Source organism: Parasteatoda tepidariorum, chromosome 2, assembly GCF_982258835.1.
Source record: "Parasteatoda tepidariorum strain Cologne lab strain chromosome 2, Ptep-v5.0, whole genome shotgun sequence".
Lineage (NCBI taxonomy): Eukaryota > Metazoa > Arthropoda > Arachnida > Araneae > Theridiidae > Parasteatoda > Parasteatoda tepidariorum.
Genome location: NC_141756.1, coordinates 115,894,153 through 115,920,274, shown reverse-complemented (window position 1 = coordinate 115,920,274; position 26,122 = coordinate 115,894,153). Strand labels below are relative to the sequence as shown.

Below are 26,122 nucleotides of genomic sequence, written 5' to 3'. Positions count from 1 at the left end.
TTTTACTTTGCAAAAAAATAAGTTCTAAATGTTAAAAGGTGATTGACATAACATTTCTATTACTAAATTTACAATTTTCAACTTCATAAAACCACATTACTTCAAATATAGCTAAATCTGTATAGAAATAAAAAGTTGCATTTTTCTTATTTTTTTAAAGTTAAAATCATCAAAAACTTCACAAATATTTCATAGCATAGTAAGTTCTAATTTTGTTATGTACTTTACAATAAGGCGGTTACTGGCCAAGAACATTAGTGAACAAAATGTTTTTCAAACAATCATATATAATTTTATGTATTTATAATTCAATAATACAAATGCGTTAAAATTTGGCACAGTTATATCAATATAATAATGAAATGTAGGGAATTAAATATAATGCAGGGCAAAATTAAAGGTCAACACCAGACACAGAGCAACTCAAAAAATTTTTTTTGATAAATAATTTATTAGTTAATTGCCACTTTCTTGCCAAAAATGCACCATGTGTGCTCAAAAACATGTGCTATCAACTTCTCATGTTATTTATTATTTGAGAAATCTGTAATTATCCCTGGAACATTCAGGTTATTTAAGACTGATTTAAAATTTAAGGGGGACTGAATTGGGTTATCAATGGCTTCATTTGAAATAAAGTTAACTTCAAAATATTTTTTCTTCTTCAAAATATTCAAAAGTAATCCAATGAATATGATTTCAACATTATGATTACAATTATTTCAAATTTATTTTGCAAGGGGTAAGTCTTATTTTTTGTTCATAAACATAAATTTTATGTTGCATTATTGGCTCAAAAACTCAATACCCAAATTTTGGCAGTTAAAAATGTTATGTGTAAGAACTTAATTTCACATAAATCTATTTGGAATAAATTTTTCTTAATTTTGGACTTTGTAGTGCTTCTCAAATTTTGAGAAATGCTTCAAAATAAATGTGTTGCACTAGTAAAATTAACATGTTTTTTTTTAATAATTTAATTTCTTAAAATTAATTATAGAATTTTTAATTGTTTAAAAAAGTGGCAACAATCAAAAAGCTAAAAATAGCCACTGGCCGGTAACAATATTTTCTTATTTTGCCCTATACACACAATATAAGCTAAATCTGAAATATATATATGCACACAATGGAACTCCCAATTTTAAGTTTTCAGCCGGACTAGCATTAAAAAATGCACGAAGCGGAACAATGTTAAGTCGCCAAAAAACATAAAAGCATATTTTTAAAAATTTTATAATTACAATATGAATTAGTAGAATTTTTTTTTAAAAATTTACTTGTTTATCGTGTATAGATATTATTTTGACAATATCTCAAACAGTACTTACTATGGTTCGCAAATTTGCTTTTCAAAAATAAATAAATATTGTTATCAGCTTTGTGGGAGTAGCAAATAATATCATTTCAGAATTTTTATGCTTTGGAACTCTTGATCAATTTTGGGTATATTCTTCAATATTTTTTACTCATCTTTGTCATTTTCCTCACTATCATTTAGAGAAGGCATTAAATCAGACACTGAAGGAATTAAAAAGTAATGGAATGTGTGTTGCAGTTAATACATGCATTATCGATTTTAAAAGATCTTCGGCCACCAAACTTTACTCGCAAGGGCCTATATGGAGGAGCCTGCTTTATTAAACCAATTTGTAACCCATTTTAGTCGACACTGTCCAATTTTGCAGAAATCAAATTCACAGCTTACAGATCATTTAATTTTGCTTTAATAACACTTTGAAGGTTACAAGAAACAAGAAATTATTAACTAAACTGATGTAACATTCTTTAAATGACTGGATTGTAAAAAAATTCCACTCAAAAGTTTTTCAATTTAAGCTCTCATCCCAGATTTTTGGTACTCAAAGAGGAAGTGCCTTCTCACAGACACTTTTTAAAGAAGAAAAAAAGAAGAAAGAAATTGTAAAAAGTTAGTGCGAGATTAGTATAATTTTGATCTTAATGAATAAAATGGGAATTTTTTAAAAGGGTAACGTAAGATCACGAATAATAACATTAACAGTATCGGCAATTTCCACGAACCAACAGAAAATGACGCAGGAAGCAAGATAACATACGATATGAACAATTTAAAACTGGGGTTCCACTGTATATATATATTCCTTTACAAATCTTAATTTGTAAGAAAATCTTTTCCCCATACTTTCTCACCAGCTATATAGGTTGTTTGAACATTCAATTGTTCATCTAAGAGTACAAAATCAGCTTCAGTATCAAAATCAAGGGTACCCTTCTTTGAAGTAATACCAAGTACTTGAGAGGGATGCAGAGTGGCACATTCTAGTGCTTCAACAAGGGTACAACCTAAGGAGAAACACAAAAATTATATTTTAAACATGGTTCAATATATTTGTAAATGGTTTAAAAAAGTTGGATTTTTTCTTCTCTAAATCATATTCTTTTTGATTTAAATGAAAAATTTTTTTTCTTCACATTTATTAATTAAATCTCTGATAAATTGTACAAGTTATGCTCATTATTATGTAAAATTGCATTATTACTTAAATACTTAATATTTTTTACTAAAATAATTATTTCATTACAAATTAATCACTGAATAAAAAACAATAGTAGCTATTACAGCTCAACACTCTTATAAATTTGTGAACACAAAGACTCAATTTATCAATTAAATTTCAAATTAAAAATAAATTATTTTAAATAAGGAAACATAAATAAATTATTCTAAATTACCCTTGCCAGAGCAAGTGTAGATGATTGTATATGTATACAAACTAAATATTTAATAAGTTTTCAATTAGGCACATTTATCTTCACTTGTTACTTTTTTTATTAATTAGTTTATTTTAAACATCAAACAATACTTTAAGCATTATTGAGCAACATAAAATTTTTAATATCAATGAAATTAAACTTTAGGAAAATATTTACTACTTGGATACATGATTTTCTTTAAATCAATAGAATTTTATTTAAGCTGATTTGAATAAATGATTTTAAAAAAAATGAATTGACTTAAAAGAAATAAATTAATTTGCTGACATGATTTAAAACATCTTGACGCTTATTTAAAAAATATCAAATAAAAATTAAAAAAAAAAACAAATTTACTTTTACACCAGAAAATATTGTAACTACAGTTTAAATGGTTTTTAACAAAAACATACATACTGTGACTATTAAAATCAGCCAACATTATCTAAACTACATAAACATTTTTCTCCATTTAAAAATAAATGCATTTTTAACAGGTGTTAGTTTAAGGCAAGAATAATAGTCAAAAGAGAAATTAAAATGTATTATTTAAAACTAGAAAGAATAGTAACTACTATTCTGGACCAAAAATGATATACTGATGGGATATAATTGGAAAAATTGTGCTGCTATTTAAAAGGAAAGAAAAAAAAAAACTTTTAATACACTTGCGACAGTTGATTGCGGACCAAGGGGGTCATTAAAGTGAATACCTGACAATTTTGAAATAAATGATCAATCAAAGGTTGTGCATCAGGCATTTCTACTTCCTGAACGAATGGGTTCTGATCACAGTGCTGATGAAAAATATCCTCAGTGGAAAACGGATTAGAACTGTGGGAGGTTTTGCAATTTTCCTCTTTATTTCACACAAATGCTGGTTAGTTCCATCAAAAAGTCCTATATAAAGACTCATTAATCCCAATGCTTCATCCAAGAGTTCTTTTGCCTTCTGGGTTGGGTTAAAAATTACAAGGCAACAAAGTTGAACATTGGTAGTTGTAAACCGAAAAAATGAGTTTGCTGTTCAATGATGTTGTAAAAAAAAAAACATTGACTTTTTAATTTATAATAACCTTGGTTGTATTATGCTTTTCCATTGATATGAGTAGGAGATAATGAAAGGATACCATGGGTAAAAATTTCTAAAATTCTAAAGACAGAAATATGGACAAAAAAGTTTATAAGTAAATAAACAAGATGACTGCTTAAATTTTTATCATTAGATAAGGAGAATAGCTAATTCTTCAATATGTAACGCTAATTAAATCAAATCAAATTTATCTGAATCATTCTCCAATTTGAGGTTTTCATTTTTTTACTTAATCAATTTTTAAATTCTGATGTAGAAAAAATATTTTACTCCTAATTACTTAAACAGTACACACAATTCAATATGAAAAAAAAAAAATCAAATTTCTCCTATTGTCTTACTAAGCCCATTACAAAAAATGGTTCCACTGAAGCACTATTTATTTATTTTTATATTATTTAGCCATTACTCTTAAAACTTTTCTTGTTCTGTCTTTTTCAGTCTTAAAAGTTTATTAAAAAGCCAGAAATACATTAAAGTACTGAAAACTTAATCCCATGAGGACACTAATGATTTTTAATCACTTATGAATGCTAGTAGTAGAAGTAGTTTATTTACATTGAGCTGCACAATAGGATATTATATCTTATAACCCAATCCAGAAGACAAGGGAACTCTTGGATCAAGTATAGGGAGAAATTTGCCTTTAAAGGGAGCTTTTTGATGGAACTAATCCGCATCTGCATTAACCACGAGAAGAAAACCACGAAAATCTCTCATGGTTAGTCTGACGGCAAAGGGACTTTAACCCATGATCCCTCTACTACTTAGGACATCTCACGCCTGCACGTGGTCCGTCCGAGCCAGATTCGGAATTCGTATCAACTGGCGGTAGCTGGAATGCAAACCCGGTTCATCTCATTGGAAGGCAAACACTCTATCCCCAGAGCCATCACGACTCGCACAATGGACTAATATCGACAGTCTGGGAAACATCACTGAGGATGATCCAAAGACATGCCATCACAATTTTGATCCTTTACTCCAGCTGTATTGGCCAGGTGACCTGCGTGAGAAGTCGAACATTTCACGGTAGAACGGTTTAACTAGGAACGATACCCCATATTCTTGGCCCCTCAGAAGACCTACTGGGAATTGTGTCTAAACAATCAGTCCATTGTGGGGTAAAAAAAAACTATAACATATAATATATTAAGTGTGCAGATATTGAATACCGAGTAACAAAATATTATGTATATTTAATCTTATTCTCACAATCTTATAAAGGATAGATATTTCTATTTTATCGTATTTATAGTTTGCTAAAAAAATTTGACACCACTCATACTCCTGCACAAATGTTTTTAAATCTGTAACAGTCACAGAAAGACAATTTTAAAAATGACTCTAAATAGATAGATAAAACAAATAGTGTGAGCATATCTTACCAGTGGCTGATAGAAGAAATTTAATACAAAAGTCCATAGTAGCAATACTGTGGGAAAAAAAAGAAAAAAAAAGTTAATGGAATAATGAAAAAAAAAAAGAAACAACAAAAAATAAAGTATTTTACCTTCCACTCAAAGTATCCGTCCCGGCAACAACAGCACGGTCTTCGGTAACAGTCACTGCTTGATCACCTAAATTATAAGTACCTGGTTTCAATCCCATAGCAGATATGGCATCCGTTACTAAAACCAAACCTTTGAAAACAAAAAATACAATGAGTGATAAAATCTGAAAAAATATATTTACAAAGGTTCTATTTAAAATATGCACTAAAAAGCAGAGAAGTAAGTTCATTATTTGAAAATGAAAACACATACATTAATAAAGCTGAAATTTTATGCTTGATTTTCAGTTTCAAAAATTTAATAGAAGAAAAGAGAAATGGATGGGACTTCATTTCCTTTTTTTTTTTCTCACGGAAAATCGGCATAATATTGTTAGATCCAGAACACGATCTTGAAACATTTAAGAAAATATATAATTTGATAAATAACTCAGTAATAAATTTATGAATCAATTAAAATAGCATAGAAAATTTTCCTTTCCCATCTTGTATAATGGGAAAATTGTATAAATACTTTTTTATAATATTCTAAAATAATGATAATAATAATGCAATAGATACAGTCCGTCACTCCTTTCAATCACTGTATATTAGGTTATTTACTTTATTTAACATCATGGCCCATATTCAGAAAACAATTAAGTACAAGCACAATGGTTACATTTAGGAAATTGGCAACATTTAGGCCTATATAAATAATACATTTAGGCCTATTTTTGCTGAAGCATTGCCGTATTTATTCAAATGTAAGTATGAGATCTTGCTGAGTCAAGTAAAAAGATTATATTGATGGATCAATACTGTCTGCTTCAAAATATCTATTACAATTAATTGAAAAAAATTGCACAAATAAATTAAATTTTTTTTTCTTTCTTATTCATTCACTATTTGTTATCTTACAACAATGTGACTTAATTTTGACAGTCTCATTTGACAGCCATTTGACATTTTTGACAGTCTCATTTACGCAATTCAAAACATATTCTTAAAAACTTGATGAGTTCAATTTATGTTCATATTATCTTACAATAATGTGATATTATTTAACATTTACACAATTCAAAAAACACTTTTAAATACTAAGTTGAATTTATGTAAATTTGAATTATGTAAATTTGAATTCTGTTCGAATCACAAACTAATAGCTATGCAACTAAGCTTTTTTACTACAATGATTTTTACAGAAACTTAATGAGCTTTTAAAAAAAAACATATTACTCTTGAAAATTCAGAGTTTATTAGCCGATAAGACATCTATAATACAGGTTTATTTAAAAAGACCGACCCATATCAATTAATTTTTACTTCATAAAATGTAAATTGACAGTGAATAGTCTACTCACCAAAGAAATAAGAAAACTAGAAAATTTTGTTTTCCATTACTTGAGAAATAATAGTTGCCTAAATGACCACTATGTTGCTGTGATTATTTTGACTAAACGTTAGGTACTTCTGTTTTTTAAACAAGTTTGGAAATCACTTACTTGTTTGACAGTAAAACGAGAGAAAATTTAGCATTAGTAATTTGTATTTAAAAACTTTGAAAGTTTCTTGTTTCATTACTTCTTTAGAGTGTCTACCACTACAGAAATACAATTACAATTCACTAGAATATATAAGACATATTAACTCAATTCTATGGTGGGGTACCTTCTTATAGATGAAGGTTGACACTGTCGACAACAACTCTACCCACATTGATGACCTTTGGAAGTGATGTGAACACGCCCACCTCGACAGAAACTCCCATCTCGATTTGAACACGCCTACTTTGATGGATTGTCCACATTGAGCAATTGACCTTCTCCTCGCGCTGTTGCTACTCAGTCACGATCACACACAACGCCAGCCTGCACACACTCGACTGCTAATGGCAACACAGGAGCACCCACGACCGCGAACTTAATACAGCTCTCACAATCAGCAAAATGTAAGGTGATCTTAATACAGCTCTCCCGGCTTCTCACAAACAGCAATGAATCCACAATCCATCGAATTCTATCACAGATATAATTCTGGTGGGGGTGTACTGTTGTGTGTCTACCACTACAGAAATAAAATTCCAATTCACTAGTATTTAAGACAGATTAACTCGATTTTATGATGGGGATACCTTTTCATAGATGAAAGTGGACATTGTCAAAAACTCATCTCCCCACACTTCTTTAATACTGCACTTCATTTATAAAATAATTCAATTAAGTCCATCGTTTTAATTATCAGATATATATTGAGTAAATTTTAGTGTTCATATAAAGAATTTTATAGTTGCTTAAATATAAATATAATGTGTAAGTCTGTTACCTTTAGGATCTGTGCGAAAAGCTATCCTAAGAGCAGCAGGATGAGTGTGTATACCATCTGCAATAAGTCCATAAAATACTTTATTAGGAGGGAGAATTTTATGGCTTGCAAGTAATCCCACCAAACCTGGATCTCTGTGATGGAACTAGAAAAATTAATATCAAGCAATGCAATGAATTAAACTTAAAACAGAATAAATATATTTTCCTGAAAAAAAAGTAAATTATAAAAGTGTTTTAAAATTGCAGTACTTCACTGTTTAACAAAAAGGACCATATCATTATGCTTGCTACAATTTGCAAATAATAATTTTAAAAAATTTAAGTAGTATAAATTTAGTTTAAAATACAATTTTTGAATAATGCTTAAATGAATACCTTCAAACAGTTAAATAAATAGAAGGGAAAAAAAAACTTAACATATGATAAAATCCCAATTTACACAAAAGTAAAAAATTAATTTCACATAACTCTTTCAGATAAATGTTTCAATTTTGCACGATTACACAGAATTAAGAAAGACATTTACAAATTAACTTTCAAAAAATAATCATTCAATACAATTTTTAAAAATTAAACTATTATAGAAATCGTTGAGATTTTAAATAACAGATTAAATAATTTAGAAGAAAATAACTTTAAACAAAGATACAAATTATAAATTAAAATTGGATAAAAAGCAAATTTAAAGGTTAGAATTTAGGATAATTTTTACTAGATTTTTGAATAATAAATAATAGTTTGAAAACACTTGGACTGCTTCAATTTGACCAAAAGAATGTTGATGTAAAAAGTAAATAAAAAGAACTTACAGAAGAAATATTATAAGAAAGTTAAAAACATTATAACTTTACAGAAGAAATATTTCTGTTTAATTAAAAAGAAAAAAAATTCAATATTCATAATTTACTGAATAAGAAGATTTTTTTCCTTGTTTGTTTATACAAACAACTAGATTTAGGTTATTTTTCATTAAAAGATTTAAAGTTAAAATTTTGCTGCTATTTATATAGTTTTATAAGAATATAAATCTGAAAATGTAAATAGGGTTTTAGAAGTTTTTTTAATTACAAAATCATTTGTATTAGACTTAGGTTTTCAACAGTTATAAACTGTGCTGAATCAAAAATAAAATAGATGAAACTGGTTTATTTAAATAATCACAACTTACAGGAAGCATCGCATTAAACAAATGTGTTATAAATGAAGCCCCATTATTTGCTGCTTTTTCACTTTCAGAGAGGTGACAAGCTGAGTGACCTATAGAGTGAATAAAATATATTAAATAAATAGAATTATAGAGAAATAACAGGCATAATGATACCGCCAGAGCCGCTGCAGAATTCAATCGCGATCCAGGCCACAGTTAAAAATCTAGTTCTTTTCTAGTTCTAAAATTAGGATCATGGAAATTTTGAAGATATCTCATAGCTTGTTGATAACTAAAGGAAGGGTGTATTAAATATTTATTTATTAGAAGTCATTAAATAAATTCAATTCTGATTTTTTTCCTTTTGCTAAAAAAAAAATTATATTTTGAGATTTAAAAGTGAAATTGTTTGCCAATTCTATAGTCTCATAAAAATTTACAGGGTATCTGCTACACTTAAGATTTTCAAATTCATGACTTTCCATGATTAATTCCAAGAATTTTTCATGACTTAACGAAGTTAGTATTTTCTCCGACAAGAACACAACAATAAATTTAAAAAATCATTATAATAACATTCATTGAAATGATAGGTATATCCAAAACTGTTATACTCTACATCTTCATATTTATAGATTTTAAATTTAAAAAACAGAGTAAAGAAAGAGATGAAGCAATAAAATAGCTGAAAAAAATACAAAAGCAAATAATTTTTTTTCTTTTTTTTTCTGCAGAATTGCAATCTAAAGATACTTTTCTTGTTCATCAGAAAGGAAAGAAATACTCCTGATTTTTCTGTTCTCTTTTCGGAATAAAAAAAGTCGCCAATGACTGGCTTGCTTCAGCTAAAATTTTAAATTGATAAAATAAAAAATAATAACAAAAATTCTGAAATCACAGAAGTTTAAAAGATAATTCGCTCTAGAAATGTTTTTTCTTTCATTTTTTTGAAATAGCACCATAATTTTTAAAGAGTTTGATAAAAGCATTTTATATTTTAATCAAATATGACTGTGAGTGGGGATTTTGTTACGAATTCAGATATTCGGAACACCAAGAAATTGAGGGGATATTCCATTTTAAAAATAAGATTTTTCGGCAACCTATATCCATGACTTTTCATGATCTTTTTAAAAAAATAGTTAAAGTCAGAACATTTCGTGACAAATTTTGTTCAATACTGAAATTCATGACTTTCCATGATTTTTCATGACTTTCCAGGTGCGCGGATAACCTGAACTTAGAAATAATTTAATTTTTAATTTATTTAAGAGATTGTGCCATAACAATAGCATTTACACAATCTTAATTCAAAGGGCCGGGATAGCCTGGTCGGTAGGGCACTGGGCTCATGTCCATGCCCAGAGTTTGTGGGATCGATCCCGGACGGCTGAAGACTCCCCGTGTAGTAAATGGTGACTGATGCACGTTAAAGCACGTCACAGAGTCCTTAATGTTCCCATAACAAATCATACCTCTGGGACTACTGATTCAGGAGTTTTTTTGCATTCTAGATTGGTTCAAAATTACAAGGCTACGGAGTCGAACCTTAGTTGTCATCAACCCAAAATTGCGTCGGCTGTTCGACGATGGATATAAAATAAAATATCTTAATTCAAGTAAAAAGAAAGTGTGAACAGGAATACATTAAAGTAAAAAAAAAAAAAAACATTTAAATCCTATCAAAAGTTTTAGCAATTGGTAAATTCTGAACATAAACACATAGAAAAAAAATTGAAGAGTAAATAAGGTTGTATTCATAAATTAAGATTTTAATTGTTCCAGAACTTGTAATAGGATTCTACAAGAATAAAAAAATGAAATACCTAATGAAACAGTGACTCCTCTTTGAACAAGCTCTTTGATTACTGTATTATCAGGATCGAGTTCAGGTGCCAAAGTAATAATGCGGATGTTATCCAAAGTACCATATGTCTTTATGACATCCTCAATACCATTATCTAAATGCCTGATATGTTGGACAGGATGAGCTCCTTTCTTATCAATATTAATGAATGGACCTTCTACATGAACACCTACAAAAATTGTTGAATTAGTCACTTAATTGTTTTAATAATACAGTGCCATACTTATTTGCGCAGCTTTTAAAGGGAAATTTGGAAACTAAGAGAAGAAAAAGTAAATTAATTGTTTATTCATAAAGTAAAATAAAAAATTATATACAAAACAAGAAAAGAAAGGGAAAAAGAAGAGAAAGAAAGGGCATTTAGTTTAAAAATTATGTAAGTAAACAATTACAAACAAAAATGTATTGAACTAATTTTAAAGTTCAAATAAATATAAAAAAATAATATGAAAAAATAGAAATTTTTAGAAACATTTATTAAAAGGACTTGTATTTCAATTGACATTGTTTAAATAGTCTTAATTGAGGAAACTTTGCAACAAATCTTCATTGAAAGTTACTGTATGAATAACATTATAAATTAAAAAATAATATAGTTAAGAAATATTTTATAGTTTTAACTTTAAAAATACTTAATTATACTATTTACTTTAAATAATTAGCAATTTCTTGAATTTATTCCAAACAAGTTCAAACAAACATGACATTTGTCATCTATTAATAAAAAATTATTATACACAAAGAGTTTTTGTTATTTAACTGTTTCATTATATTTTAAAATTAATTATTAATTCATAATTACATAAAGAATTTTTTATCGTCCGTGTTATTCTGTTTAAGGGTTGAATTAAATAATCTGCTTTAAATCAAGGTTTGTCAGATTTGTTAATGCAATTATATGACTCTTAGCATATCAATTAGCTCATTAAACAGAAGGGATAAAAACTATTTTAAAAATGAAAAAAAATTCGATTACAAATGAATAATGATCTAATAATTGTTCCACCCGAATGATTACTTAAGTTGATCATGGGGGTAAAAAATGCTCTTCATATATCATGTTTAGAAAGTACACTGAAAAACTGCATTAAAAGGATGTCTTGAAACTAATACTCTTTTTTCAAATGTTTGCAGATGAGTGAATAATCCTGTTCATCTATTTTAAATGAATCCTGTTTATCTTAAGATTTTATAAAATGAACTGGTATTTCTTTTTACTATAGATTCTTTATTAGAATCTACTTTAACAATAGTTTGAATTTTACCAAAAAGAGAATCTACCAATTTAATTTAACTAGTTTAATTTATTTTAAGTTCAATAGATAGTACTCCATTTTTCTTTCTTATATTGTAACAAAATAAAGTTATTAAATTCTGTTTTTTTTTTTTAAATTGCATTTTTAAAAAGTTTTTTCCAAGCTATTAGCATATTATTTAATACACTGTTATATGAACCGAAAATAAAAATAAATTAAAATTTCTTTTTATATGAATTAATTATTAGTATAATAAATTAAGTGGACAATTTAAATTTATGATTTAATTATTGAAGATATATTTGGTCATTGCATTATATGGTTTTCGTTATATTAAATACATTGTTTTCAAAGGATTCTTGTTTTAATTATGACATGCGTAAATATATATATACATATATACAAATAACATACATAAATATAAATGCGTAGTATATATATATAAATGAATGTGTGTCTGTCTGGGTGTCCGTTATAGACTCCTAAACTATCAGACAGAAAGCAATGAAATTTGGCATATAGATAGTTTCAAAATCTGCATATTATTATTGACACTAAAGCTCAATTAATATTGATAATTTGTATTAATTGAAGTAAAATAAAATAAGCTATACCCTCAAGAGCCAAGCTCATGGAAGAAAGATTAATGGGAAATTTGTTTATGAAAACTGTAAAAAATTCTCATTCACAGATGACGCTTAATTCACAGGTATCACTGATGGTAATATGTACTACTGGTATTATGGTAATTGACAAATTGGTTCTGATAAGAATTCTATAACGGGTTATCAACAGTTTCAGAAAATATTTTTTCCAGTGGTATTAATATCCAGTGTATTAATATTTCAAAAAATTAGAAATAAAAGATATTTTTACACCGCTACTTATAAATATTTTACCAGTAAATTAAAAGTCAGATAGAGAAATGGTCAGGCTCCAAAATCCTCATGAAGTTCAAATGCATATATTTTTTTTAAAAATTGGCTTTAGTTGGCTGCCACTGACAAATATTTATAACTTCAAATGTTGAAGGGTTATATAATAAGTATCAAATATACTTATATAGGTATGAAATATTATATTGATACATTTGGTGATTTTTAAAACTGCACCAAGCAGTTTTGATACCTGTACTTTGGAATTAAGTGTTTAATTTAAGGGGAATTTTAATTATCATGAATCGGCCGTGAGCAATAGCATCATGCCAAGAGATGTTAAATACATTTCATCTTTATTCAATGGCATGAATTACAAACAACAAGCTTTGCTTACCTCAATAATATAAAGCCATCGAATATAACAAAATATAACATTAAATTAAAATTATTTGAGCTATATTAATTGAAAAACTTGGTGGAAGAAACAGGTTAATGACATTTGTAGGGGAAAAAAAAGTTGCATCTGAACTATTTAATTTTCAACTTATTAGAAAGTGGGACAAATATTTCTTTGTTTCTATTTATTTACCGTGACCTAATTTGAAATAAAAATCATACAAGCATACTGAAAACTGATGTAATTAGTTATGTTGAAATTTAAGTGAAAACAAAAACAGTTCTGTTGCATTAAACATACCCGTATTTAGTCCGACACTTTTTTTAAATCTTATTAATTCTGATTCATTAATTCCCCTAAAAATATCACTTATCTGGTTCTTCCAAGTTTCTAAATTATGTCGATATATGATTTTCAGTTTGATTTCATAATGTTTCTCAATACTGATTTGCTTTTTTTAATTATTTATTTTTAAATATTCCCTAGGGAAGAATGGGTATTCAGCTAGTATTTTAATACATCTTTTGTTGTTTTATAAATTATCTGTTAAAATTTAGATATTTAAGATAAAAGTTTTTAAATAATAATAATTATTAAAAAGGAGAAAAAAAAATTTTTTTTTTTGAAAAGCTTTTTTTTTTTTTTCAAAACAGAATGTATCAATTAAAAATTAAGATTTTTAGTATGAAGTTCCCTTAAACAAAATATGAGATATTCAACTTTGATGTCATTTTTTTTTTTTAGATTTTATGTAAGAATAACTATTGTAGTAGTGGTAATGGTCTGTTGTACATAAGCATTATTGCATTTATAAATCAATGACTGTTTTATTGAGAACGAATTAAAAATTAAACATCTATGGCCATAAAAATGAAAAATATCAAAATTATAGGCTGCTCCCTTTATGGGGACAAAGAGATGCATTATTAAACATCGTGAAATTTTTGTGTAAATTAATAACAGTCAGAGTGAGAGGCGAAACCTCCAGTTCTCATGCCAAGAATTTTAAATAAGCAGTGACTGTATTGTTCCCAATGGATGCTTATGAGTGGTGATTTATTGAAAGCCAAAAACAAAGCCAACCCTGCACTATGAGTATTAAATTTGAAGTAATTCGACTATAGCTTAATCACCAAAAAGACTGTGAGAATATAAGCCTATAACTGAAACATTTTTGTGGTTAGTGAACAAAAGTAATTTAATGTACAATTTTGTCAAAATAGTGAATTAATGGGTTATACATTTGTATTGAATTAAAAAGTTAGCCGTTACATTGATTACTAAGAAGAGAATAAAATATTTATATGGGCTTTTTATAAAATGTGATAAAAATTAAATAATTGGTTTAATTGAATTAAAAAATGACATTCATAAAATTTATAGAGATTTTAAAAGCTAGGAAATCTGCAATGCCTATAATGGCATTGCAACAATTTTAGTCTTTTTAAATTCCTAATTTCAAATAAGAACTTGAGCAATTCATATTGTACAACTGATTAAAATAAAACCTACTTTTAATAAAGAGTGGCTTGAATTGACATACCCAATATCCCTGCGCCATGTCTACCACCTTTTTGAGTTTTTATCTTTGGTATTATCTGCAAAATTAAAGAAAATATAGAATTACTGATGGTATTGTGTTTTTTGTGACTTAAAAAAAAGAAACCATAGAAAGTAAGGAATTAATTGATTAGCAAGGTTTGTGATTTTTTGATTTAAAAAACTTTATAAATGTTTAATCAAAATTAAATTAATATTAAAACTATATTATAACAATATTTTAGAAGATCTAACTACTTAAAACAATTTTTCATTATAATACATAGCTTTGAATGCATAGCAACCATTTTGAAAAAAATGCATGATTCAAATTTAAAGACTAGATGAAATTGAGAATTGAAAGAATACTTTAACCATTAATACAAAGTTTCAATTAGCAAACCATAATTTTAATTTAAAATTGTGATTTCTTTTTTTTTCCTCTTGATTTTTAAAATGACAAAATAAATGAAACTGATTGTGTTTATAAATGTAGTCAATAATAAAATATTTGATCAACAACATATATAACAACAACATATCAATAATAAAATATTTGATCAACATCAATAATAAAATATTTGATCAACATCAATAATAAAATATTTGACAAAAAAATATTTGATCAACATATTTTAAAATTAAAATATTAATTTTTAATACTACATCAAAATAGATAATTTAAGCTAAAATTTTTTTTTTTAAAAATCTATGTACTAAAATCTATTGGAATTTTTTTCACAAAATTTCTTTATAGAAAATCTGATAATGTCAAAGATATTGTAAACATATTATGAGAAAAAAATACTTATTGATAAAAGAGACAGCGCAATTCTAATTCTGGGTTATTTAATTTAATAACATAGACATTTTCATTTTGTGATTTGAAATTAATATGCACAATATTAAGGATAACATAAATACAATATTTTGTTTGTAATTTGTTGCTAAACTGTATAAAATGAAACAAAAGTTTTCCAGCTTTCTCATTTCCTAAGTGATTGCACAGTTTAGATGGTACTGTACTATCAATATATATATACTAAAAAAAATCATTTGATTTAAATCAAGTTGATTCAAATCAACAAATCCAGTTGATTAGTATATAAACATTAAATCTAATTTTAAAAAAATGGTAAAATAGTATGGAAAAGAACAATAAATATATTAACTATAGTAAAAATAGAAATCTAGTTTTTATATTTATTTACATTATTACAGTTTATATTAATTTTAATAAACAGCAAGAGCCCAGGTTACATCAATGCTATTGTCCATTTCTTGCAAGACTATTCAACATGATACTATGATAATTGTCAGCATGAGTAACTTTTTCCTGAGAAGAAGTCTATGAAAGAATTTCATACACTGTACATACTGTTGTTAATACCATGTTAAATGGAATCTGATAGGAACTGGACCATTGCATTGACACAATCCTGTAGTAATTTGAAAGGACTAGAGATAAAATTTGAATTTCTTTTCTGTATGTAGTGCAATGCTCCTTTTTGCTGTATTTGCTCTCTAAAAACTCGACTGGAATTATGAATAATGTAATACATACAACTAGGCAGAAAGATATATATCAAAAATGTAAATTTACTTTATGATATTGATCAGGAGATGATGTTATAACAGTGGGACAAAAAGAGGTCACACCATGCTGAAGAAGATTTTTAGATACAGCATCAATGCTGCTAGACACATCCTTTTCAGGATTTGAAAAATCATAACCAAACCCACCTATAAATAGAAATATTTAGTATTAAAACAATACATAAAAATCTAAATTAGTTAAATTTAAAAGCAATATCAGTGTATTTTTTATTGGCAGTGGTAAAAGTAATATTTTTTACATATTTTTTTTATTTACATAAACAATTATATTAGAAAATAGAACATATAAACAAAGAACTAATTAAGTATTTAATACTTTTGGACACTTAAACCCCTTTGCCAGCAAATAAATATGATTAAGAGCAGATTATTGTTTTGAAATGGGATTTTCTTAAAGATGCTTTGAGAATTTATAGTTCATAATTAGCTAAAATTTATAAACAATTTAATTGAAATATTATTAAAAATAAAACAAAGTATAATTGAAATTATATTATTAAGTAAAAAATAGTTTTACACTAATAATACATAACACATGAAAATACACAATTGAAAATGGAATAAAAATGTATCATAATAAATTACTAAAAAGGTAGGACAAATGGAGAAAAAAAAAAAAATCGCAAAATAAATTTCACAGACTTTTTTTTTCTCTTAAAGAATGACAAAATAAATAAGGTTGCTTTAGACATTACCTACAGGTAGACAAATATTTAAACACAAATTAACTAAGACATTTATTAAAAATAAATTGAACTATGAGCAGGCATAAGAGTGAGGGGAAAAAAGAAGAAGGTCTGAAAATATTGATCTACTCAAATTATGAAAAAAAATAAATAAAACAGCTTGTGAAACTATTTTTATCTAAAAGACAAAAAAATTAAAAAAATTTTTTTTAACTGTATGTGTACATTGACAGTCCAACCAACTGTTAAGCTTTGAATGTAAATCGTGAATAAAGAGAAAAAATAATAATAAAGTAAAACAACAATGTAATATAGAAATATGAAAAAATAGACATTTTACAAATAATTATCTTTAATTATATTCTCTTCTAAAGTTAAGAAATAAGGAAATTCCGCAGTCAGAAGAACCTCTTGTCTATATAAGAAAATGCTGCCTGAATTTATATTATACAGTTTTTCATTAGCATATTTTTTTAAAAAAATAATTGCCCCAGGGTTGATTCTCTCCAGACAAAACAGAATATTCCGAGATTTTAAGAGTCAGATTTAAAGATTTTTAATGATTTATATTTGCAGGTTTTTAATTGTAAAATTTAAATTAACATATATATTAATTCGAATTAATGATGAAAACAAAAGCATCACATGTGGATCATGTAAGATGATTTAAAAGTATTTGCATACTTCTTCGACTTCACGGGAGGATATGAACTATCCATGTTTCCTGCGTGAGTGAGACAGTAGGAAAAGAAGTTAACATTGGATTAAGTAAGAGGGGAAATTTGTAGCAAAAATTTTAATGAGGAAGCTTTGGTTAACCAAGATGAGATTCTTTTGCCTTCACCGAAGATAAAACTTAGTTTGGTAAAACAATTCATGAAAGGCAAAGAAGGAATGCGTTTCAAGCATTTGGTTCATGCTTTTCCCGAATCATAAATGCGTGAAAGAGAAGAAAAGTACAGTTTTTTCACTACAGCGCGAGAACGCGAGAATCTCGCATATTTTTTTCCTTTCTCGCAATAAAAAATGATTAACGCGAGAAGTTCACGCACTCTATTAATCAATTTCAAAATGCACGAATTTTGGAAAAAATTTCGTCTTTTGCAATTTTGAATAAAATCCGTTTCACTTTTCTTCCTTGATCTTTCATTATTTTGAACATCGGTCCTTGTTATCTAGCTTCCCTATTTATAAGTATTGTTCAGAACCGGTGTGAACAGCAGAACACCCCCCCCCCCGAACCACGGAATCCCTTTCAGAACACATTTCTCTGCAACCACGTGTTCACCGTAGGTAAGGTTTCTTCATGTAAGACGTTTGCATTTTTTGTGCATGAATGTAAGATGGACAAATACCTTGTTAAGGCGACATCTTCTACTCCATAACGGACAATTGAAAATGAAACAAATGTCGGTAGAAGCGGTTAAAACGAAACAAATACGGATATTTTTCAGCCAAATAAGTATAATAGCCGATGAAAAAGTAGATATAGAACATTTTCCATATGATGATGCAGCAAAAATACTCAATTAGAAGATGTGAAAAATGTATTATAATTAAAGAAATAATTTTTTTTCCAAGTCTATTCGTGTTTTTTTAATTTTTAGAAATCTCACTTAACTTTTTGAAATCTCAACCTATTTTTGAGAAAGGGTGAGAAATTCTCTCCCATTTTTTTTCTGCAATGAATACACTGAAGTATTTTTGTAGGACAAGATATTCAAAAAATTTTGAAAGGCGAAGTATTTTAAGCAATTACGACAAAAGTTTAAAAGGAAGCGCGGAGTTCCTTTAAAGAAGTTGTCAATAAATTTTTGGGAAATAATAAAGACCACAACTTCAAATGAATTATACAAAATGTGCTTGGAAATTCAACAACAAAAAATTACAATGTTCTTTTATGTTTTGTCAAAAGTTCACTTTCAGGTGTGTCATTTGGACATTTTTTAAAAAAATCTTGGTGCAGTCATAGAGGAACACAGTGAAAAATTTCCTCAAAACATCAAGCTGATGGAATGGAAATATATTGTGCATGTTTTTCTTCCAACAAAATGTAAGAATATCGCCCATAATATTAGAATAAAAAATATTATATTCAATAAAAAAAATCTACAATTTCATTTTTATTCAAATAGGGTTTTCTACACTTTTTCTTAGTAAATACAACTGTTCCATTACTTTAAATTAGTAACAGGTACAGCTGTTGGTTTTAATAGTATCTTGCAGCAGAATAATAACGCTAGAGAGGATCGTTGCAGAAAGCCCAAAAAAATTGAGTCACAGGGCTTGTGCCTGTGATGCAGACAATGGTGCTGCACAAGCAAAGAAATTAACAGGAAAGTAAGATAAAATTAGGCAAAACATATTTGCAAATGTTCAGTTGGTCCCCACAATCAGCAAAAACTTTAGAGATTTGTCGGTTTGAATGAGGTCTGAAATCAATAATCAATAAGTCACTTGCAATACATGTGATTGCAAGAATTCTTCTAACTGAATCCAGCTCAGTAAACATGATGCGGACATATGAGTACAATATAATAAAATATAATAAATAATAACCGCTTTCCCAATATAAGGACGTCAGTAAGCTGAAATGGATTGTGCTTGAATAAATAATGAAAATGTTGAACAATATATTATGGAAACCACATTTTATTTGGAATTTAGGACTGCAATTGGCATGATTAAGAAATAATTTTATTTTGGTAAAGAGAAAATGAAGCACTTTTTACAAAAAACCCAATTAAAAAATCACCTTTAAAGGCTTTTAAAAAACAAAAATAAACACTACACACCCTATGTAATTTATTAAATGACAAGTAAGTTTTGCTAACTGAAAGTTATCAAAATATTTGCAATAACATTTAAAGCTATGAAAATCAATAAAAAATTTTAATAATCTAATAGTAAAATGCTTTGTATAAAAATTTTAATTGACGATTTCTCTTCAAAAAAAAAAAAAATTAGTTGATTTAAATGATATTTCAGTCCATATTAAAAGATGTTACTAGCACATTCTCAACAGCTAGTGTGCAATTCAATTAGTATTATTTTTTTTAATAAGTTAATGGAGAGAATTTACATAAAAAATAACAATACAAAGAATGTAAGATTGTACAATAAGAATAAAATATACTATTTTGGGACAAAAAACTAAAACATGAAACTGGAAATACATAAAAAAGGGCAAACTATCCCTTTACATCGATTGCATGTATGGTAATTATTTTAATGGTGACCTGATTCAAATTTAAGTGGTCTGGGATCACCCTTAATTTTGAGCACTGCTAAGATTGGTTATTTTCAAGCCTTTGGCTGAAAAATGCATTATTTTTATCTCTCCTCCCAAATCATATTCCCTGACAATTCCAGGTTTCCCTACAATTTTTACCCCATTCTCCATTTTTGAGAAAGATTGAGTACTTCAATAATAGTCAGGGTATCTGCTACATTTTAGATTTTCAAATTCATGACCTTCCATGAATAATTGCAAGAATTTTTCATGACTTAACAAAGTTACTATTTCGTCTGACAATAACACAATTTAAAAAAACATTACAATAACATTAATTGAAATGATAGATATAATAACCAAAACTGTTACACTCTGCATCTTCATATTTATAGATTTTAAATTAAAAAAAATAGAGTAAAGAAAGAGTTGAAGCAATAAAATAGCTGAACAAAATACAAAAGCAAAAAAAAATTTTTTCTCTCTGCACAGAATTATATTCTAAAGATACATTTCTTGTTCATGGGAAAGGAAAGAAATATTCCTGATCTTTTTGTTTTCATTTTGGAATAAAAAAATTCGCTAGTGACTGGCTTGCACCAGCTAGAATTTGAAATTGATCAAATAAAAAGAATAATAACAAAAATTCTTAAATCACAGAAGTTTAAAAGATAATTCACTCAAGAAATGATGTTTTTTCTTTCATTTTTTGAAAGAGCACCATCATTTTTAAAGTACATGATAAAAACATTTTATATTTTAGTAAAATATGACTGTGAATAGGGATTTTGTTACTAATTCAGATATTCGGAACACCATGAAATTGGGGAAGGGGGTGAATTCCATTTTAGATTTAGGGGGTGAATTCCATTTAGACCCATGACTTTCCATGATTGTTTTCAAAAAAAAGTTCAAATCATGACAAATTTTGTTCAGTACCAAAATTCATGATTTTCCATGACTTTCCAGGTGCACAGATACCCTGTATATATAAGTAGCAAAAATAAACATACCATTTATTTGTAGATCTATAAATCCAGGTACAATTAAAGAGTCTTTGCAGTCAACTTTGATGTCAGCCACAATCTTTTCATCATAAAACACAGGTTCAGGATTTATAATCATTCCATCTCGAATCCAAAGATCTTCTTTTATGATTGAAGAATTCCTTAAGATTCTGCAATTGTGAAACTGGAAGAGCTTACCAACAAAATCCATTTCTTCCCCTTTTTCTGAAGCTAAAATAGTAAATATTAATTTTAAATAACTGCACAATCATTCACACTGTAATAATTACTTGAATACTTAAATGCATAACAATTAAATCAACAAGTAAAAATAAAATAAATTTTTTTGATATTTTTATTAGTCTTGTGAAGCTTACATAAACTCAGACAGTGGTCAGAGAAACTCATTTCTTTTTGTAGTATATACTGTAACCTACGTTATTATATAAATGCAGATAACCAAAATTACTTTTTTTCTTTTAAAAAATGTAGTAACTACAAACTTTTTGAAACATTGTCGCCATTTTCAGGAGAAAAAATTTGCTTTAGAGCTTAATTTACACTGATGTTTAAAACTGTTTTGCACATTAGAATTGCTAATATTCAGAATCATGAGGAATTATTTAGAAATGATGAGGATTTATTAAGAAATATTTATTCATAGTTATATTTACAAGGCCCAGATTGATATTCTAAACAATTTTAAGTAATTTGCTTTCTTAACCTCCAACTTTGTATACAGTTTCTGACAGTGAACATTTAATACCAGGAAGTTTTAATATATTTGAAATTTCGCTAAGTGTTTAATGCCTCTATTTTCTCTAAGAAATTAAGGATATCAAATATTGCAGAACAAAATATGTTTCCTTTCATTATTATTCTTTTAGCGTCTAATGACATATGAAAGATTTGATTGAAGTAATAAATTAGCTCTTATTTGTAACGGCTAGATCAAATATATTATAAATTATTTACAATGTCTAAATTAAGGAATAGTCATTATACATAATTGCTTAGGAATTATTAAAAATCATCTATCACTTTGATCATAATTACTGTCTAATTTACATACCAATTACTGTCTAAATATTATTGAATACGTATACGTATCCAGTAATAATTACGCACATGTATCCAGGGACGTATTCATTGGCAAACCCGCCTAAGAACTACACTAATCAGATTAAAAAAATGAGTTGGTTTGAATCTTGTTTCCTTACTAAATTAAATTTAAAAGTAGTAGTCAGAAATCGCTACAATACTACTTCGTTTGTAAATTACTCATTACACTACTTTAAAAATAAAATAGTAGCGACTACAATAGTTCTTCGCTACTCTGAACCCCTGAGCTCGACACTAGAAAACAAAAGTTTCAGATAAATATTATGCGAGTGTTTAACTACATTGTTTTTTTTTTTTTTTTTTTTTTTTTACATAATAAATAAAGAGTAGTTTCAAAGTAATAGATTTGTGCTTTTTTATTGAGTCCTTGTAAATGATGTGGTAAAACTTTCTCGTGAAATTTCCGATACTCTATATGATTTGTACTATAGAACAAATGCATTTGAAGATTACGAAGATTCAAAAGGACTATTATAGTTCTTTAATTATAAATGAAGAAAGGAAAAAAAGAATAAAACTGTAAAACGCTATCATTAAAAACTCTAAATAAATATAAGTTTACTAAATACTTTCGAAGGAAAGAAAGCTATAAAATACAAATCATACTATATATTTATCAACAATGTTCTTTAAACGACAACAACAAAGGAGGCAGCACAAAAAGACTCGTTTGTAAAATTTTCATTAAATAAAACAATTTATGAATAACAAGTTAAACCTAGAAATATTTTGAAAATTAACATAATTCTAATCTTTGCATACAAAGATTAGACTAATTCTACTTATTTTAGTAGCCAAGATTCTGATGAGTTCAAAGTTCAGATATAAGAAGAGTTTTAAAGGCTATTTCTGTGTGAATAAATGATATTTATAAGAAAGAGGATTCAATTTAGCGACATAGTCAACAACAAAACAAAGGCGTTAAGGTCAGCATAACCTGGATAGTTACTTGTGTTGACAATCTTTTCAGCGTCTGGTTTGAAACGAGCTTTTTTTTTTGCAAGAATATTTTGTTGTTGCTGTTAATTTACGTCGCACAAGAGCTGCACAATGGGCTATTGGCGACGGTCTGGGAAACATCCCGGAGGATGATCCGAAGACATGCCATCACAATTTTGATCCTCTGTGGAGGGGATGGCACCCCCGCTTCGGTAGACCGACGACCTGCGCGCGAAGTCGAGCACTTTACGGTAGAACAGTTTAACGAGGACCTATACCGCACACCCTCGGTCCCTAAGCAGACTAATCCAAGTGGTTACCCACCCGCACACTGACCGCAGCCAGTGATACTTGACTTCGGTGATCTGCTGGGAACCGTGTCTTTACGATCAGTCCACTGCGGGACCAGGAATATTTTCATTGGTGGAGAAAGAATATAGTTATGTAAATTGGCAGGTACTTTATTAACGTCGCACTAGAGCTGCACAATGGGCTATTGGCGATGGTTTGGTAAACATCCCTGACGATGATCCGAAGACATGCCATCGCAATTTTGATCATCTGAGGAGGAGATGGCTCCCCTGCTTTGGTCGCCCGACGATCTGCGCGTGAAGTCGAGTACTTTATGGTAGAACAGTCAGAACCGCGCAACCTCGGTCCTTACGCAGGCTGATCAAAGTGGTCACCCACCCGCATGCTGACAGCAGCCAATGATGCTTGATTTCGGTGTTCTACTGGGAGCCGCGCCTTTGCGATAATTCCACTGCGGGACTGGAAAAAGAATATAGCACACATGAAGGCGACAAATTTCTTCGCTGAGCAACCTTGTGATTTCTATAGTAGCCTAATGTTACAGTTGTTGTATTAGGAAACTGAATCGCTTTCGAATAGTGATCGAATAGGTTCGAAAAATCGAATCGAAGAAGTGCGCTTAAGTTACAAAAGAATATAAAGTAAGACTAAGCAACATGCTATCACAAAAAAAGATGGAATTTTAAAGAAATGAGTAATCATTGCAATTGATGATGTTTGATATTTTTTCCTAAAATGTAATTGAACGGAAACATTTAGAGATCAAAATATGAAAGAAAGACTGTGTTTGAAACTTAGTCTTTTGACTAATAAAAAGAACTGTGTTTGAAACATTGATGTTTATATAAAAATTATTCTAATTGCTGTCAACACATCTAAATACTTGGACACGCCGCCCTTCATTGAAAAAGGGTGTGCACCCCTACATAAATAATAAAAATATTTTTTTATAAAATATTTTTTCAATTCTCTTAGATAAAATTAGCTCTTAACTTTACTTTGATTATAATTATTGCAAGAAAGTGAGTCATTTTTTCATATTTTTAAGATTAATTTAATTTTGATGTAAGTTGGTAAATGTATACAATGTTCCAGTTTAATACTTTTTCTAAATTGCACCTTTCCATCGTAATTGTTAATTCCCAATTAATTAGAATTAAAATAATTTAAATTGCAATTAATAAATTAATATAAGTTGAAATAAAATGAATGATTATAAATTCCAGAATGTCTCCTCACTATGTCTTTGTTTCATATTATAATTTTTAGGAAATTGTATTAAGTCTAAGATAGAAAGCACATATTTAAATCTTGCCGGGGACTGAAATTAAGTCTATGTTTAGAAAAGCTCACTCTTTTAAAATTCTATCATATTTATATGCCCAAGAAAAAATTTAAAAAAAATTGCGAATTCCAGCAAAATACCTAGAATTTTAACTAAAAATTTTTTTAAATTTTAATGAACGGACACTGCATTATTAAATTTGTTTCAAAATCATATCATTATTGTTTAAATAATTTATTATTATGAATATGTACATAGCAAATATGTATACAGTCGGACCCCGATTTAACGAATTCATCGGGACCGGAAATTTTATTCGTTAAATCGGGGTTAAAAAAAATTGTTTTTTTTGTACATATGTATTATTAAAAATTACTAGTTATAAACGACTATCAAAGATTAGAAAGGAATTTCCTGTTTGACTCATAGCCCACGTGACAAACCCCCGGAAAATGACCTTGCAAGTGTAATATGTCTTATTAACTCTGCCCACCTCCCCAAGACGAATTTTGTTTTTACCTGTTGGGGTCGTTTCTTTTGTTTGAGACGAACATGCACTTTTTCTATTTTATTCCTCCCAGGAAAGATTTTTTTCCCTTTAGAATCTGCCAATTACAAAAAAATGCAATATTTTTCTGATCAAAATTAATGAAAAATATTTTTTCCGGATGCTGAAATTATTCGTTAATTCGAGGTTAATTATTCGTTAATTAGGGGTTTTTGACTCTGTTTTTGTTGGGGTTGAAAAAAAATTCGTTAAATCGCGAAATTCGTTAAATAGGGGTTCGTTAAATCGGGGTCCAACTGTATTATAAATATATGGCAGTTGTCCTTGTCGCTCCTCTATCCTACCCCACTTAGCCTGCAGGCCCACTTGACCTGCCAGACCAATATTAATATTACGGGTTAATATTTCCATCAAATCACATAATTTATCAGTTCATTAATTGGGCATAATAATTTTAGCGTTATAAAAATATAAAATTAAAAATATTAAAAAAATATATGTATATAAACAATATTAAAATTTCCTTTTCGTAAACTTCACGCTAATGTTTGTGTCTTAATTCATTTTTAAATAAACTATCGGATTACATTTGAATGAATATTTAATTACATGAAATTCGAGATCAACCGGCCAAATCGAATAAGTTATTGATATCACGTAATTGCGAAAGTGGTTTTTTCTT

The 26,122-nt window shown here is 28.0% G+C and overlaps 1 protein-coding gene across 3 annotated transcripts; it reads right to left on the bottom strand.

Annotated features, from left to right (window-relative positions):
* Positions 1-1,946: 1,946 nt before the first annotated feature.
* On the bottom strand, positions 1,947-23,486 carry LOC107455729 (N-acetylglucosamine-6-phosphate deacetylase). 3 transcript variants are annotated; one of them, XM_043044845.3, is made up of 10 exons: positions 23,003-23,319; positions 21,281-21,505; positions 16,336-16,475; positions 14,737-14,791; positions 10,622-10,831; positions 8,817-8,905; positions 7,647-7,791; positions 5,343-5,472; positions 5,218-5,264; positions 1,947-2,325 (listed from the first exon to the last, which is right to left on the bottom strand). In XM_043044845.3, exons 2-10 carry the CDS (start codon positions 21,483-21,485, stop codon positions 2,135-2,137), a joined length of 1,212 nt encoding a protein of 403 aa, XP_042900779.2. In that variant the 5' UTR covers positions 21,486-21,505; positions 23,003-23,319; the 3' UTR covers positions 1,947-2,134. The 3 variants fall into 3 exon arrangements, with proteins under 3 accessions (XP_042900779.2, XP_042900781.2, XP_042900780.2); XM_043044847.3 differs by lacking the exon at positions 23,003-23,319 and adding an exon at positions 23,346-23,486 and having other exon boundaries at positions 1,979-2,325; XM_043044846.3 differs by lacking the exon at positions 23,003-23,319 and adding an exon at positions 23,334-23,474 and having other exon boundaries at positions 1,979-2,325.
* Between the last annotated feature and the right edge of the window lie 2,636 nt (positions 23,487-26,122).